This window comes from Nothobranchius furzeri, chromosome 4, assembly GCF_043380555.1.
Source record: "Nothobranchius furzeri strain GRZ-AD chromosome 4, NfurGRZ-RIMD1, whole genome shotgun sequence".
In the NCBI taxonomy this organism is placed as follows: Eukaryota; Metazoa; Chordata; class Actinopteri; order Cyprinodontiformes; family Nothobranchiidae; genus Nothobranchius; species Nothobranchius furzeri.
The window spans coordinates 80,464,961-80,482,231 of NC_091744.1; the positions used below are offsets into that span (position 1 = coordinate 80,464,961).

Genomic DNA, 17,271 nt, shown 5'->3' on the forward strand with positions numbered 1-17,271 from the left:
TGACCTTGAAGGATGGGTCAATGCTTACATGCTCGGCTTGGCCGGGCCGAGCAGATGGCAGAACTCAAAGACTACAGGACGTGAATTCTCTTTTACAAACTGTTGTCTCTACATTCCTCTGAAGTGACTTCCTTTGTGCTACTGTGCAGCTGGAGAACCACATCCAGAGGCAGTAGCACAGGATGCTCTCAGTGGAACAGCGATAGAATGATATCAGCAGTTTTTGAGAGATTTTATTTTTCCTGAAGATTCTTAGGAAGTAAAGTCTCTGCTGAGCCTTCTTTGCCACCAAAGGGAACACATTTAGAATTAGATCCCATTATAAATGGTCTGAACTTTCACATGTTCACCCGCTGGTGATGATGAGCTACATGGTAGCTACAGCTGCCCTGTGACACGCTGACGGGGGCAAGGCTGCCGTACACAGACACCACCGGTCCCTCCGACCACCACCCCCTCTATTACAACTAAAATTACAAACAATTACATGATTGGACAGTTGAAGACTGGAAAAATGTTGCCTGGTCTGATGAGTCCCCATTTCTGTTGAGACATCCAAATGGTAGAGTCAGAATTTGGCGTAAACAGAATGAGAACATGGATCCATCATGCCTTGTTACCACTGTGCAGGCTGGTGGTGATGGTGTCATGGTGTGGGGGACGTTTTCTTGGCACACTTTAGGCCCCTTAGTGCCAGCTGGGCATGGTTTAAATGCCACAAGCTACCTGAGCATTGTTTCTGACCATGTCCATCCCTTCATGACCACCATGTACCATCCTCTGATGACTACTTCCAGCAGGATAATGCACCATGTCATAAAGCTCCAATCATTTCAAATTGGTTTCTTGAACATGACGATGAGTTCACCGTACTACAACAGCCCCCACAGTCACCAGATCTCAACCAGATAGAGCATCTTTGGGATGTGGTGGAACGGGAGCTTCATGCCCTGGATGTGCATCCAACACATCCCCATCAACTGCAAGATGCTATCCTATAAATATGGGCCAACATTTCTAAAGAATGCTTTCAGCACCTTGTTGAATCAACACCTCGTAGAATTAAGGTAGTTCTGAAGGAGAAAGGGGGTCAAACAAGTCATTAGTGGGGTTTTCCTGATAATCCTTTTGGTGAGTGTATGTGATAAGAGACATTATGAAAAGAATCAAGTATCTGTCCAAGAGGGTGTATGTACAGTAGAAACAACAGTGGACCCAAAACAGAGCCTTGGGGTACCCCACAGAACAGATGGGTAGAATCTGACATGATTTGGTTTCTACAGACACTTTAACTTCTGTTAGAAAAGTACAATCTAAATCAGTCTAGAACAATTCCAGAGATCCCCACCAAGTCACCAAGTATGTTATGAAGGTGCTGTGATCAACAGTGTCAAAAGCTGCAGAAAGATCTAACAATACTAACACTGTGAATTCCCCGTTGTCTGCAGCCATCATGATGTCACTGGAAACTTTAAGCAAAGCTGTTTCTGTTGAATGCTTTTTACCAAAACCAGACTGGAATTTACCAAAACTGTTGTGTAGTTCCAGAAAAGTAATCAGTTGATCTGCCACAACCTTGTCCAATATTTTAGAGATAAATGGTCATTTAGAAATGGGTCTGTACTTTTTAAGCTGAGATGAGTCCAAGTTTGGGTTTTAAAGGATGGGTTCAATAACTGCATGTTTGAAAACAGATGGTACAGAACCAGATTGTAGGGATAAATGAATAAAATCTACAACGCATGGACCCATTTGGTCAAACATCCTGATGAACAAGGTGGTAGGGATAAAATCAAGGGAACATGAGGTTGGTTGGAGGAAGAAAGCTCCTCCCAATTGAACAGGAGGAGTCTGATCAGACAGAATCCATCTGTGATGAGGTCTCTGCTCTCATTAACATTTTAATTGAGACTCTGCAGCCAGCGGATGATTGACATGAGAGCAGATGGTAACGAGATGGTAACCACCTCGTCCTTGTGTTCAGGAGGACAAATCGGTTCGTTTGGATTGTTTCAGAAGAAAACCCATTCTGGAGCCGGTGACACCGTCTGTTCTACAGCAGCAACCCTGTTGTTAAAGCCTCACAGGGGTCACTAAAGGTCAAGTGAATTATTATTACGCTGCAAAGGCATTCAGTGGGTTCCTTATCGCCCCGGCAACCCCCTGCATACAGACACTGATGTGACTGTGTCAGAATGTCCGTCCCACATAAAGCACTGAGCTGGATGCTGGAGAGTCAACATGACACCAAGAAAAGAAGAACACCTGTAGGTCTCAGCCAATCAGATGCTTACTACACTCATTCAAAATTTGCTGAGTAACTCTCGTTTCAGCTTTGTGCCAAAGATTTTCTGAAACACAGATTACATCCCATCATCTGTTAGTCTGACGCAGAACATCCACTCTTCAAACCACTGCGACCAAGTGTTCATCCACTCACCCTGCAGAAGGCACCCGGTTCACTGGTCAGTGAGAATGAGCCGCTCCGCAGGGACAAGAGGTCACAACAGGTGGTCGCGTCTCCTCCATGGCCACTGGCGGCTGCAGGTACCAGCAGGTCTGCAGGTCTGTCTGCTCTCTGAGCAGCTGGAGCTCCACCAGACTGAAACACATTAGGGACAGTTTCTAAAGAGTGAATGACTGCAGAGAGGTCTTTACGCACACAAAACACACACAAAACACACACACACACACATTTTTCCTGTCCCAGCTGCAAATCATCTGCCGTCTGCCCAGCAGCCAGAGACAGCTGGATGAAGTAGTTCCTTCTTCTTCTTCATGCCTCACTCATCCCCTGGACTGTAAACACTAACACCCAGTCTCTTCTTGTAGCCTTCTTCGCTAGTCTGCTCTTTAAAGAGGTCCTTTACTCATATTTTAATACATCTGCAGTGGTCTCTAGTAGGAAGTTCTCTTGAGAAAAAAGCTCCGGTGGTTCAAACGACAGGATCTGGATTCCATAAGGAGTTATTGTAAGTGCTGTTGTAGCCTAATGTTACTGTTCCTTTAAGAGACACAGGTTTATCTCAGCTGTTTGTTGAACAACTACTAAAACATCTACTAAAACCATCATTAAGGGCAACATGTCATTCGGTCTGGCATTTCACATTTATCACATTAAAAAACAATGACCATATGTTACTTCACGTACAGCTGTTTAAAGGTGTGGGACATTTGTTTAATCGGAGCATCTGCAGTGGTCTCTAGTAGGATGAATACTTTATAGTTCATACTCAGGGGATAAAAAGCTCAGAAGTGCCCAGAACAAGTCAGCTGGAGGAGAAAGAAGCTTCAGACGACAGGATATGGAGTCTTATTTTCTCACATTTGGTGATTTCTCCTCCGATTGGCTAACTTTAAACAATTATTGCACACTTTCTGTAAATCCTATAAACTTTGTTTCACTTCTCAAATATCACTGTGTGTCTCTTGTATGATATATTTATTGTAACAACCAACGACTTATACAGGAAAATCATAAATGCTGCGCAAACTTTCACATCCCACTGTCGAAAGAGGTGTAGTGTAGAGTTCAGAGGAAGTTCTGCTGAGAGTTACCAGAGGAAAGCTGCGTGTAAAATAAGTTTTCCTCTTTCTTTCTTTTCAACATGAAGAGCGATTTTCCACAATTCATTTCATTTCAGTTTAGTTGTGTTTGGAGTACGTAAAAAAGGTTTGTATGGTCTTGTAGTCCAGGCTCTATAGTCCTGTTAAAGGTGCCACTTGATGATTTTTATTGATATTTTGGGCATAAATTGTGATGCTAAAGTTGAGGGACACTCGGGCTTAAAGGGGCAAATCTTTAACGAGTATTTTTTTCTAATTATTAAAGGCTGGACATGGAACAATTTAATAAATAGCTATATTTACAAAAATGTTACCTCCATGGGGCATTTAGAGGTGTGCAGAATGAAGGTACTGTATTTCCTTTAATTAAAAAATAATCAAATATTTATTTTGACGGGCACGACACTGGATTTATGTTTGCATCTACCAGCCAGTAGAGGGCACCAACCGTCTGCTCAGCACAGTGAGGCTGGCTCTGTGGAAAATGCTGGGAAATTTGAATTTCTTTTGGAATTAGTCTAAATTTGTGTTAATGGGACAAATGTGTTTTTCTGTGGAAAACTATAGAATCTCAGGATCCTGTAGTTATAAAAGATGGACCTACATTTAACGTTTAATAATCTGAAAAACTATTTGGTTATTTAGCTAATATGAGTGCGTGAGTCATGAAAATGTGGTGAAAGGGTTTTAAGAAATGACCACTAGATGGCAGAGAGTTAGCTCTATCTACATACACACATCTTTAGCGGCACACACACAATTCTACACACACACACACACACCTATAAAATTGAATTGTTTCTGCTGTGTGTGTGTGTGTGTGTGTGTGTGTGTGTGTGTGTGTGTGTGTGTGTGTGTGTGTGTGTGTGTGTGTGTGTGTGTTCAATATGAGACTCTTGTCTTTAAATTAGTGTGCTGTTTGAATTTACGTTAGTTCGGTCTAACCTTTCCGACTACGAGAACACGTCGGACATACTGATGTGTTTAAATCATCGGACTTTATGGGGAGCCTAAGTCCCGCCCACCTACTTCCGCATCACGGGTCCCCAAAAGAATGAAAAAATGAATACAAGTCAACGGGGCTAAAAACGTTATTTTGATTATTATTAATTATTCTAATCCTGCTTGTTTCAGACCATGGATTTCACATATAATGTCCGTGAATTTTAAAGACATATTTCGATACCAAGAAAGTGCTTATTTTTGAACGGGGGGAACGATATTTTCGGTTTTGTGTGAAAATAAGTCCAGGACTACAAATACGTTTCATGAAAGTGACGTCATCGAACCAGACACGAAGAAAACTGAGGGAAAATGGCTGTGAGTTCAGCAAACTTCCCACAGGAGGAAAGAACCACCATAAATCTGGCCATGTGGTAAGTAGCAGCTGCTAGCCTGGCCTGTCAGACTCCTCCTCTGTTTAATTCTGCTCAGAGAATGGGTCTGGTAATGCTCCTATTAAAATAACCCCGCCCCCTGAGAATTCTAACCGAGCCAATCAGCACTGAGCAGCGTACGTCACACACCACAACACCGAGTTTGTCATAAACATGGCGACTGAAGCGGAGTTTGCTGCGGCTCTTTCCTCTGGTCTAAATTACTTGACTGTCTTTAAAACCACAACAAGTAGAAGCACTAAAAGCCTTTCTTCAAAAGAAAGAGGTTTGCGCTGTCGCCAGACGCCATTTTTTACTACAGCTAAAAAACTACAGCGTTGCGCGGTACAGTCGGCATTTCCGTCTGTTTTCTGATTGGTTATTTTTGAGCAGGCTAGTCCCGCCCCTCATGTGCCGCTCTGCCTGTGAGTTACCAGACTCTTTCTCTGGGCAGTGTGATTGTTTTTGTTTGTTTGTTTGTTTGTTTGTTTGTTTGTTTGTTTGTTTATGTAACGTGATGAAGGAGCTATTCCACCAAAGTTTATTTACCCTCTCTCCTAAGATGTCTCTGACACAGATGTAGCGTTATGGTTTATGCTTTTTTATGAAAGAGGAACCATTCTACATATTAATTTGTGATATTAATTTTATTAAATTAATAACCAAATTGTATAGTTTTAAGAAGACTCAAAGTTTGTTTTCATCGATAAACTGACAATAATATCCGTGTGTCTGTGTTTCAGTTCAATGAAGAAACAAGTTTGAAAGTTAAAAGTTTTGATTCTTCAAACTAAACTAATGATTTTTGAAATGACAAACATGGAAATGACAATCAACATTGGCAACTTTGTGGGACAATCTTTAACAGTTGATATGCTTGTTCAAATAGACCTTGTGGTGAATGTGTGAAGATTGAACATGAGGTGAGCTGAGTGCGTGTGTGTGCGTTAGATTTTGCTTCAGGAAGAAACAGGTGTCTGAGTGAAAAGTGATGGTTTGAATAAACTTACGTTTTGTTGGAAAAGATGCATCAAAACGTTATCTGCCGTGGACTGCCTCACCTAAAGTCGGACCCTCTTTTAGATCCGGGACGCCAGAGAATGGTGATGTTTCATCCAGGTGACACCAGCGGCTGGCAGAGGAGACGGAGATGTCCGCGACCCGGTCCAGAGATGCCCGCGGTACACGTTGATGGAAAAACGTTTGCAGATGCGTTTTCTTAAGCTTAGTTTACTCAGAAATCAAAGGACTCGAGGCGAGTCCGCGTTAGTTGTTGCAATTCAGCTATTCCTGTCTGTCTTGGCAGGAATAGCGTGAGAGGGGGGAAGAAAGGAGCCGGTGGGCTCCGTTCCCCCGTTAGCGGTTGTAATTCACGTCCTCTCTCTCTCGTTGACCAACTCGAACTGAATCATGAACTGAAACTTACCAAAAGCCTTTCTCTTCTCAAAGCAAAACGTGTGCGTCAGCAAATGTGTTTTGGAGTTTACTGTGAGAGCGGATGTGTGTGTGTGTGTTTGAGTGTGTGAAGGTCACCACTAAAACATCCTCAGAACATTATTTAATTAAGCAGTGATTCATTAGTTATTATGATTACCCAAAGCATAATAATCATTCATTTGATTAAAACACATTTATAATGAGTAAAATGGTAAAATGATTATTTAGCATTAATAAACAAAGGAAGCGTAAGACTCTATTAAGACTAGCTTTTCCATGGGAACACATCTTCTGGCTTTGCAGGTGTTCAGATGTTATGGTTTCTCCCAGACTCGCTGGCGTTCAGGTCTTAATCTGTGGGTGAAAGTTCTCAGCGACCCAGCACTTGACCCAGCCGAGTCAAATGACCTTTGGCACAGAAAACCCATATTTCCTCACGTTACACAGAACTAATCTGCATGAGACTGCCTCAAGGCCATGCATTTGCTTCCAAAACTGCTCCCTTTCCAGCTCAAGAGAAGAAAGAAGACAAACTCTTTCTATTTTTAATAAAGCTAATCAAACATGGTGTTAGTCCAATAGTAAGATGTGAACCAATCTGTGAAATGACAATGTTATGATTAGTAAGTTTTAATAAGTAATATGACTTTAATCTAGCTGCACTAGACATCCGGATCCATGTAATGCTTAAAGCCACATGACACATTTTTTCTTTCTCATCCAATCGGAACCTTCCTTTCTGAAGCGTGGCATAGTCTCTGTGGTGTTTATAAATCTGTCAAACTTTGATTCGACCGTAAATCAAAACATCCAGATTAATAAAACCAGTCCCCACGCCATCTTAAGTCAGTTCACCGTGTTCTAAGAGAAGTATCGGACCGGCCACCCGGACTTCCTTTTTAAGCAAAGAACCCACAAGCTGGATAAAATCTGTTGCACTTTACCAACCAAGCAACGGTTCCTTTCAGAATAAACGCTGAACTCACTGACCCTCCGGGTCCATCTGACGCTGTCAACCAACTGTCGCTTTTTACAAGGAGACAATCCAAAGACTAGTCTATTGTACTGCTGATGCTGTTTCGTCGGCTCCGGTACCGAAAGGGGGGTCCGAGGACCTGGCATTCTGGTTCTGTACGGATGTCTCATCCTTAGGGTATGTGTGGAGAAACAAAATGGCGTCTCATGTGTTTATGAATCTCCGATCGTAGCTTAAGAGCAAAACATCACAACATCATTCAGACTTGCTTCTCCGGATCCGAGAGTTCTGATGACAACATCACTCACACACACACCGTTCATCTCACGTCTCATTCACACCAAGATCCATCCATTCACTTAGAGTTTAGAGTTAGTCTTGTTTAAAATTGTTTAGAAATTAATCTTCTTAAACGTTTTAAAGGTGACTCTCTCTTCTCTTGTCTCTCAGTTAATACGAAGTGTTACATAATCCCTGCAATAAAAAGTCCCAAACTTCTGGTTAAAAGTACCCAAAGGTCCATAAGATTGATTTCATATTTCCTATGGAATGTCACATCTTATGGTTCATTAAATAGATGTAAATTAAATCATTACATTAGTTTGTTTGTTTGTTTGTTTGTTTGGTTGGTTGGTTTAAAATCGCCACACCTTAAAAACACCTGCTGGGACTGGGAGGGAGTGGGAATGATGTCATTGGGATGGGAGAGGATTTTATTTTTCCTTGCTGCCTGGGATTGGGACAAGAGCATTTCTTTGAGATGGGAGTGAGTTGGGAAAGCAAAGACAATCCATTCCCGTGTCACCCTGTAGCGTGCGTGTGGAGGCGGAGTCTGTTTTTACCTCAGGAGGATAAGGGATCAGGATGAGTTTGAATCCGGGAGGACAACCCGGCTCTTCCCAAGATCAGCAGATCTAATCAGTGGGATCTTTTTAGTCCCGATGCGTTCTGATCTCATCAAGCTGCTTCTGACTCAGACTCGCTGGAAGTGAACCAGCTTGATTCTGACCACAACATTTTTAGTTTGGCTGCAGACGCTGAACCCAGCTGACATCATTCTGTGCACTTCCTGTTTGTGTTTGATCGGAACAGACCTTCTGCTCTCTAAACCATGACGACTCTGAGGAGCATCTGCATCAGGCTGCTGGTGCTCTCACGAGTCTTTATCTGCATGATGGTTAACACCAGCCCCACCCCCACGATGAAGACTCAGGCCTGTAAACTGATTATCAGATGCTAAAGCAGGCGCTCTAATCCTATTTGCATTCAGATTAGTTCTCCTATCACTATCTTAGGAAGAGTTTTTGTCATTTTTCTGACGGCTAGAAAACTTCCTCCATATCAGTGTCTTTGTTCCATCATAACTTGTTTACATCAGGAAGCAGAGGTGGAGGTCCATCAGAACCTCTATCAGAGGAGTACGCCACCACTTCTGCATCTCAACCCAGATCCGGTCCAGATCACCTCCTCAGGGTGCACACAGGGAAACACGTAGAAGTCCATGCACCTGGCTTGGTTCTAGGAGGTTTTAGCCCTGCCCCCTTGGTGTAAATGAGTGGGAAGTTTCCCTGACTAAGAAACAACACACAGCTCAGATGATCCGTGTGGTCTCACCTGGTGACAGCTTTATTGTTGAGACACTGCAGCCACTAGCAGCCATGTTGGAGACGACAGGAAGTAAAAGAGTCAGCTGCATGTTTGAGACGAAAGCAGAACCAAAACCTGGGGGCCTCATTTGTGAAGCTTGCTTACGCCCAAAACGGGGTCGGAAAACTGCGTAAGCAACTTTCCACGCAAACTTTGGGATTTATGAAAGAAAACTCAGCGGAACAATGTGCACAACTTTAAGTTGACTAAGGACCTGGCTTACGCACATTTTGGACATGGAGAGCACCTGCAGTGCTGCTGCTGAGAAGGATAAAATTATGAAATACTGCAGCATTATCACTTCTACTGCTTCATTTTATCACAGAACAAGACCCCCACACGCACACACATGCGCATACACACACATGCGCGCACACTCACACACACAGACACACACAGACACAGCCTGAAGCACAGAATACGGACAGGGGGACAGATTGAGACAGAATGTCATGCGTCTGTGACAGTGTGTGTCCTGTCATTGTGACTCGATTGATCATGCGCCCTGGCTACTTGTACAGGGAAGATCTCCTGTTGGCGGACTGGTTAGCGCACATGACTTTCACCTGGGAGTCTGGGAATCGAATCCCGATTGGACCATGTTTTTATGTCCGCCACAGATCTCTCTGAAGAATTCACAACATTGACGGCTTCAGCAACGCTGTGCCACTTTGTGGATTTTCTTTTATTTGTTTTGCAAAAGCACTTCCTTTTATTTCTCCACCTCACCCACATGTACCTCAATTTCTGCTTCTGTGAAATTGCGCTTCCTTGATCTGCCTTGATCTACGGTCGCCATGTCATTGGCGGAGCGCTGCAACAGCCGGCTTACGTATATGCATGAGATCCACAAGGCACTTTGCATTGACTATTTATGGTAGTAAGTGGGCGTGGTGAGGGCGGGATGTGACTAAAATGCAGCTGAGAAACATTCTCGTTAGTCTCCGATTTATGAAGCGGAGATTGCGTGCAGCTGTGCGTTCTCCATGTCTGATGGATCACAAACCTACTTGGCGTAAGTACTTTTTTTTTTTTTGCTGAGCTTAAGTACGGTTTTAGTAAGGACTACGCAATGTTTGATGAATGAGACCCCAGGCCATTAAAACCCGCCGTGTGACAGAACACAGCAGCGCTGGAAAAGTGACAGGCAGCTGAAGAGCCGCTGTCAGGACAGAACCTGATCAGAGGCGTCGTTTAGAACCAGAACAAAGGCAGAGATGATGAAGGAGCTACCTGAGAACAAAGGCAGCCACGAAGACCGAAGCGACAGCTGAGCTCATGAATAGAGATAACATCATCCCCCAGCAGCATCTTCTGTCTCTGGACTCACCTCTGTCGCCTTGGAGACGCTGCCGGCGGACTCCTCAGCTTCATTGTGATGAGCTGGCGCTGACCCCTGGTCCAGCTGGGCCCAGTTCTGATCCAGACAGGAAGCTGATTGGAAACAGAAACAGAGGTTCAGACTCACTCAGGAACATCTGCAGTTTACCTGGACCCCCATGGTTCTGGTTGGGGGGGGGTCTGTTTTGGGTCAGGGACTTTAAAGACCTGAACCAGGACCTGAGAGGTGGTTCCAGAACTTTAGCTTGGTTCTGGTCTGGTTCTGCTCCACTGTGGTGGTCAGGTGAAGGATCAGAGCTGGAGGTCATGACCTCTAGAGCTTAGATGAAAGTGAAGTCAGGTCCTGGAGGAAGGTGGTTTTGTCCACATAGCAAAGGGTCCTGATCTCAACTGGACTGAGTGGTTCTGGTGGAGAACAAACCCAAACCTCATCTAATGAAGATGAGGTTTAATTAGAGAAAGATGAAGAACCAGGACCAGCTGGACTTTGTGATGTCTGGACCCATCTCATCTCCTGCTGGTGGTTCTGGTTGTGCAGCAGCTCCGGTGTTTGTTTCTGCTCTCAGACCTTCTGGTTGAAGCCGCAGCGCTGGGCGAGCAGAGCGCATGCCTCCCAGAATCAAGGTGTGATCACACCTCCCACCAGAACTTTCTGTTGGCTCCTCCAGCTGCACTTCAACCCGCCCTGAGTGCAGCTTCAGACCCAGAACATCAGATGAACTTTGACCTTTAAGCTTCTTGTAAACAAAAAGAAAATATCAAATCTCTCTGATTGGGCTCCTTCTCCTGATGACTCACGGTTCTTCTAGTCCTGCTCACCTTGCTCCTGGTTCTGGTCCTGGACTGGATGTCCTGTTGGATCACTGTGGCACTCTGCTGGATGGACCTCCATGGAGGAGGATCTTCATCACCTTTATGGTCCAGATGTAACAGCAAACCTGGATGGTCCTGATCCAGTTTGATCCAAGTGACATGGAAACAGGAAGCTGAACAAACCCTTGCAAAATAAAACAGGAAGGTGTTCTTATTACAGATTAAAACATGAACACGGGTCCAACAGAACCATCAGAACCAAGAGATCCATCCACACCTGCAGAGCTCTGTTACAGAACTAAAAACCAAATCGGGTCGAACCAACAGAACCAGAACAAGTTCACATCTTCACTGAAGCTTTAAACAGGCCAGAATGAAGATGAAAAGATCTGAGCGGTTTTGAACCAGCAACTCTGGACCACACCTGTGGCTTTGGTGTTTTGTGTTTCACCGACCTGCAGGCGGGAAAACAACAGCGAACCAGGAGGATCCGCTGTTGCCTGCAGGAATCCCACAGGAGGTAATTACGTCTGCACTCCGATAACACGGTCTGGAATACTAAAAGAGTTTTCCGATTAATTAAACACTCCGTCGTCAGGTGACCTCTGGATTTCCGCCCCAGGGCTCCGAGCCTTTCATGTGAAAATCCTCACAAAGCTTCGGGACCTGGGAGATGAAAATCTGACTCTCCTCATGCAAACATCACCGTTGTGATGGCAGGGCTGCCGGGGACTCGGATCAGAACCCAACGGTCATCAGAACCTCTGCTGCTCCGCTGGGCCTCATCAACACAGAACCACCGACTGGACCTGCTGCAGGACTCATGGTCTTCTAAATCCTGCAGAGATCCAACTCCTGCAAGTGCCTCCGTCCCAGTCTGAGAAAGTCTGGAACTGAGAGGTGGTCCAGCAGGAAGAGCTTCACCTGACTCCACCCCTCCATGGTCTTACCTGCCGTGTCTTCGTCCTGCTTGTCCAGACAGAAGCACACCGGTCAGCTGCGCCCGGGACACTGATGAAGAGTATCAGCAGTCTTCCTCCTCCTGCTGAGAGAAGCTCCCCTAATTAGAGAAAATGAGATTAACGCTGCCGCCCAGCTATGGAGCAGAGTGGCAGAAGGATCCAGTCATTTAGAACAGGGCTTCTCTGTGACTGGATGAGGATTTTCCAGGATTTTATGTTTCTGGGATTCAAATAATTTGTTCTTCTGACTGAAAGTTCTTCTTCTTCTTTTTTTTTCTTTTTTTTTTGTTAGCCATCAGTGTGTGGAGAACATTTCAAGCTACATGTAAAAATGCTCCAGACTTTAAAGCTGGGGTCAGAGGACAGCAGCTGGAAGAATCCTCACACACCTTTACTGGTTTGATGATGAGAGAGTGACATCATCAGCGGGCAGGTGAAGGTTCTGAACAGCAGCTGTATCCAGTGACCCGTTTAGACTCTAGGATGGGAAGTCCACCTGAGCTAGAACAGGAGGGGCTACATCACCTGCTTCACCTTAACTGCTACCTAACCAACCTTTAATTTTTTTATCTAAACAGAAGATTTACAAATAAAACCCTTTGACAGTTTCAGTGGACCGGTCCGAACCCATCTGATTCTGGACTCCGACTCAGTTGTTTGCAGAAGGAAGTGCGCGTGAGGGGGAGGAGGAGGAGCTCAGCCCGTCCTCCTCTCTTCAGTCTTCGGTGTCCGCAGCTGCCGGACCTTGAAACCTAAACCAGCAGCACGACCGGCACCTGCACGCACCTGAGATGCTCCTGGAAGCTCTCCTCTCCATCCTCGCCTCCTCCCTCTGCCGCTCTCAGGTGTGACTTGGTCCGTGCGTAAAAGTTTGGCTCCGCGCGCCACCCGCCATGGCTTTTCCTCAGGGTTTCCTTTTCCAACCGACCATGTCTCTGGCTCTGCCTATCGGTTCCGGGGTCATTGTGGGACCCAGGACGGAGGAACTCGGTTCCGCTTCGGGTTCCGCCTTCGCTCCGTACTCCGCATCAGCGGCGTCTCACCTCCCGATCGGCGGAGAGCCGCGCGCCACCGCAGTCAGCTCGTTTGTGGTGAGTACCCGGAGCGGAACCGGAGCGAGGGCTGGTTTATGGCGGGAAGCAGGGCAGGCACAGAAAAAATAATATAATAAAATAATAACAATAATAATAATAATCGTATTAATAACACAAATAAATAATTATTATATAATAATAACAGCAATAATAGTAGTAATAATATAATACAAATATATTAATAAAAATAATATAATAATAGTAATAACAATAAATTAAATAATAATATAAAATAATAGTAATCAATAAAATAATAACAATATAATAACAACAATAATAGTAATAATAATAATAATAATAATAATGTATTTTTTTCAAGTCGAGTCAAGAAGAAAATTAGAGAAAAACATTAATAATGGATGTGAAAGGGATAGTTATATGATAATTAATGATCCATAGAAACTATTTAATTTCAATAAGTAAAATATTAAAATGTTTATTTTTATTCCCAGATTAATTATAATAATTATTTATTAACCTAACCTGATATAAAATATTTACAATGATGTGAATATTTAAAACCAAATATGTTTTATTATATTTACATTAAACAAAATGTAATATTTAAGAATAATTTTACACATAGAAAAGGTTTATTTTGGGGGGGGGGGGGGGATGAGATTTAGTTGGAATTTATCTATTAAATTTCCTCAGACTGAATAATTTCCACCAGCTGTTGTGTGACTGAATGTTGTTTTTTTTATCTGGCCTTTCCTGACCTCATTAGTCCATTATGATTACACGCAGCTGTTCAGAGACCAGCTGCCAAAAGATGTGAAAAAGGAGTAGCTAGCAGCAGGTCTCTCTAAACCATCTCTGGGTTTTGTGTTTCAGAGTGCAGCTTATGATCCCTCTTCAGGTGTCTCAGGATCTTTGGACTACCGCCCCTTTGGGCCCCTGGGGTCCTTCGCTTACGGAGACCCATCCTACAGGAAGAGCGCCACGCGAGATGCCACGGCCATGCTGAAGGCCTGGCTCAACGAGCACAGGAGGAACCCGTACCCCACCAAGGGGGAGAAGATCATGTTGGCAATCATCTCCAAGATGACACTGACACAGGTGTCTACCTGGTTCGCCAACGCTCGACGAAGGCTGAAGAAGGAGAACAAAATGACTTGGACACCTCGCAACCGGAGTGAGGACGAGGAGGAGGAGGATACCGTTGACCTAGAGAACCATGATGAGTCCATGAAGCTGCATGGTGAAGAGCTGGAGATGAGGAGCACAAGTGCTGGTAAGTGAGCGATTCAAGGGGGGGTCAAGGTTCAGACGGTCTGAGCTGCAGACACGGCCACGCTCGGGAAATATAAACTCTGGTTATTCTGGAATTTTCTGTGATTTATAAGGAAAATCCTGATTTATTCGTTGTTGCTCAGAATCTATTTTATTCTTTGAGTTCCTTTAGATGAATGAGGTTCAGTAACTGGACCGGGCCAGATCAGAACCTGAACTGGGTCTGTGAACGGGCTGGGATCCAAGTGTGTCTAATGTTTTACTGATCACTGGTTCTGATCCATGCTTTCTGTTTTGGTCAGGTTCTGTTCTCTCTACAGACTCATGTCCGTTGCTATTCCAAGACAAAACCAGAACCAACCACAGTCTCGTACATCTGGACTCTGGTGACCGGAGTCACATACTGGGTCCAGACTCTGGGTCAGGAGCCCATCCTCCGAGCAGAACCCTCAGAGTCCGCGGGTCAGAACACACGTTGTCTCCGAGCCTCCCGTCTGAAGAGCAGGTGGACTCGTGCGGTGGCACCGAGGGACAAAACCCAAAACCTAAACTTTGGTCCCTGGCTCAGATGGCCACAGGGAGCAGTGACTCATCACAGTGCAGGGGGCGGAGCTCTCTGTCTCATGGATACGCCCCACCACTGTACTACACCTCCCCTTTCATGGCCGGATACTCGAGTTTTGGACCTCTGGAGGCCCTGCGCTTAAGCGGACTACAGCGTAAGGTTCTCTCAGGGGCCGAAGCGGCGACCCCGGACTGCCACCTGCACAGCCAGAACCACGAGCAGCTGCACAAACTCACGAGAGCCATGACTAACATGTAGAAAGCCACCGGGGCTAGCTAGAACCACGCGGCACTGGAGGAACCTGCGGCTCAGACTTTTCTCACAACCATTTTTGTATCTGACATTTAACAAACCTGACGTGTCATTAAATGTTTTTTTTACTGAAACAGAGAAATGGTCTGTGTTCCTTTGACCCGTTTCAACAGACGTGTCCACGGTGTGGCTCACGGGCCGTTTATGGCCCTCAGAGGGAATTTAAGCAGCACTCAGAATGATGGGAGTTTAGTCCTATTCACTCGTTCATTTCCCTGTAAAAACTGTAAATGACATCATGACGACTCACACACCTTTCATCGTTTTTCTCAAGTAATTAAAAATAAACCAAAGCAGAAGATAAAACTTTCTGCACGTCATCCACTCAGGCTGGTGCTCTACAGCTGGAGCACTCAAACCTGTAGAAATACTAACTAATGTTTCTCTGACGGAGACACATAAGGTGTCAAAACATTAGTTTCTGTTGTCTGTACCCAATAAAATATTTATACACATTTTATTCTCATGAAAATAAACCAAATGAGCTTAGCTGGAGATAAAAGTCACCTGATGAAGGTGTTGGTATCAAACACGTCTGCAGTGGTTTCATCTCAAACGGACTCATCCATGTGGCCCTTCAAGCCCACAGAATAAAAATCACTTCAAATTAAAAGTTTTATTTCTTCAGCAAAACAAATGAATAAAACAAAACTTCACACAAAAATAGTAATTAGTGGAACTGTTATTGTAATCATGTTCACCCTTCTTCCGAGGATGAATTTAATCCAATTCAGTTTACTTCTATAACGCCAAGTCACCAATGCAGTTCTATGGGTTTAGGGTTCTATGCTAATTTTTCTGATTGTGACATCACAACTGGGAACTTTTTTCAACAGCTCGTTATTGATAGATAATTCCTAGACACTTTAAAATTCCCACCTGTCCAGGTCCTGGTGTGAGCTGCAGCAAAGAATCCAGTGTCAGCCGCTCATGCGGAGGATGGTCGCGGGGGCAGCAGCCTAAGCAAGGAGGCCCAGACTTCCCTCTCCCCAGCCACTTGGGCCAGCTCCTCCGGGGAAATCCTAAAGCGTTCCCTGGCCAGCCGAGAAACATGTCCCTCCAGTGTGTCCTGGGCCTTCCCTTGGGTCTTCACTCAGTTAGACATGTCTGGAAAACCTCAACAAGAAGGCGTCCAGGAGGCATCCTGACCAGATGCTCGAACCACCCCAACAGGCACCTCTTGACATGGAGGAACAGCGGGTCTACTCCGAGCCCCTCCCGGATGACTGAGCTTGTCACCCTATCTCTAAGGGGGCGCCCAGACACCCTGTGGAGAAAACTCATTTCGGCCGCTTGTATCCATGACCTCGTTCTTCCGGTCACTACCCAAAGCTCGTGTTCATATGTGAGAGTAGGAACGTAGATCGACCGGTAAATCAAGGCCTTCGCCTTCTGGCTCAGCTCTCCTCACAACGACAGATCGGTACAACACCCACAGTACTCCCAGAGTACCCACACACACAAGCACGGACGCACGCACGCACGCACGCACGCACACACACACACACACACACACACACACACACACACACACACACACACAGGGCCCCTAAAGAAATGTGGTTGAATGCTTTCTCCAAATCCACAAAACACATGTGGGCAAACTCACACGCACCCTCCAGGACCCCTCTAAGGGTATAGTGCGCATCCAGTAAGCCACATTGTTCCTCCTGAATCTGAAGTTCAAGAATCCGATGGACCCTCCTCTCCAGAACCCCTGAATGGATCTTACCAGGGAGGCTCAGGAGTGTGAGCCCCTGTAATTGGAACACATCCTGCGGTGCCCCTTTTTAAATAGGGGAACCACCACCCCGGTCTGCCAATCCAGTGGGACTGCCCCCAACGTCCACGCGATATTGCAGAGCCGTGTCAGCCTACACAGCCCCACAACATCTAGAGTCTTAAGGAACTCCAGGAAGATCTCATCCACCCCTGGAGCCTTGCCACC

General features: G+C 45.1%; 2 protein-coding genes across 4 annotated transcripts in view; one reads left to right on the forward strand and one right to left on the reverse strand.

The window, feature by feature from the left end:
- LOC107389124 (ankyrin repeat domain-containing protein SOWAHC) overlaps positions 1-13,034 on the reverse strand; it is a 24,184-nt gene extending 11,150 nt beyond the window's left edge. For 2 of the 3 annotated variants that reach the window (XM_054733333.2, XM_070550489.1), the window contains exons 1-5: positions 12,906-13,034; positions 12,108-12,199; positions 11,164-11,341; positions 10,334-10,437; positions 2,441-2,602 (exon numbers count right to left, since the gene is read on the reverse strand). In XM_054733333.2, coding sequence (XP_054589308.2) covers positions 2,441-2,602; positions 10,334-10,437; positions 11,164-11,236 — 339 coding nt within the window. In that variant the 5' untranslated portion in view covers positions 11,237-11,341; positions 12,108-12,199; positions 12,906-13,034. Of the gene's footprint in view, positions 1-2,440; positions 2,603-5,953; positions 6,363-10,333; positions 10,438-11,163; positions 11,342-12,107; positions 12,200-12,905 lie in introns of those variants that run through there. The other variant, XM_054733334.2, reaches the window with a different exon arrangement.
- On the forward strand, positions 13,013-15,388 carry LOC107388535 (Iroquois homeobox protein 5a). Its single transcript, XM_054733332.2, has 3 exons — positions 13,013-13,210; positions 14,048-14,447; positions 14,749-15,388. Exons 1-3 carry the CDS (start codon positions 13,013-13,015, stop codon positions 15,267-15,269), a joined length of 1,119 nt encoding a protein of 372 aa, XP_054589307.2. The 3' UTR covers positions 15,270-15,388.
- The last annotated feature ends 1,883 nt before the right edge of the window (positions 15,389-17,271 follow it).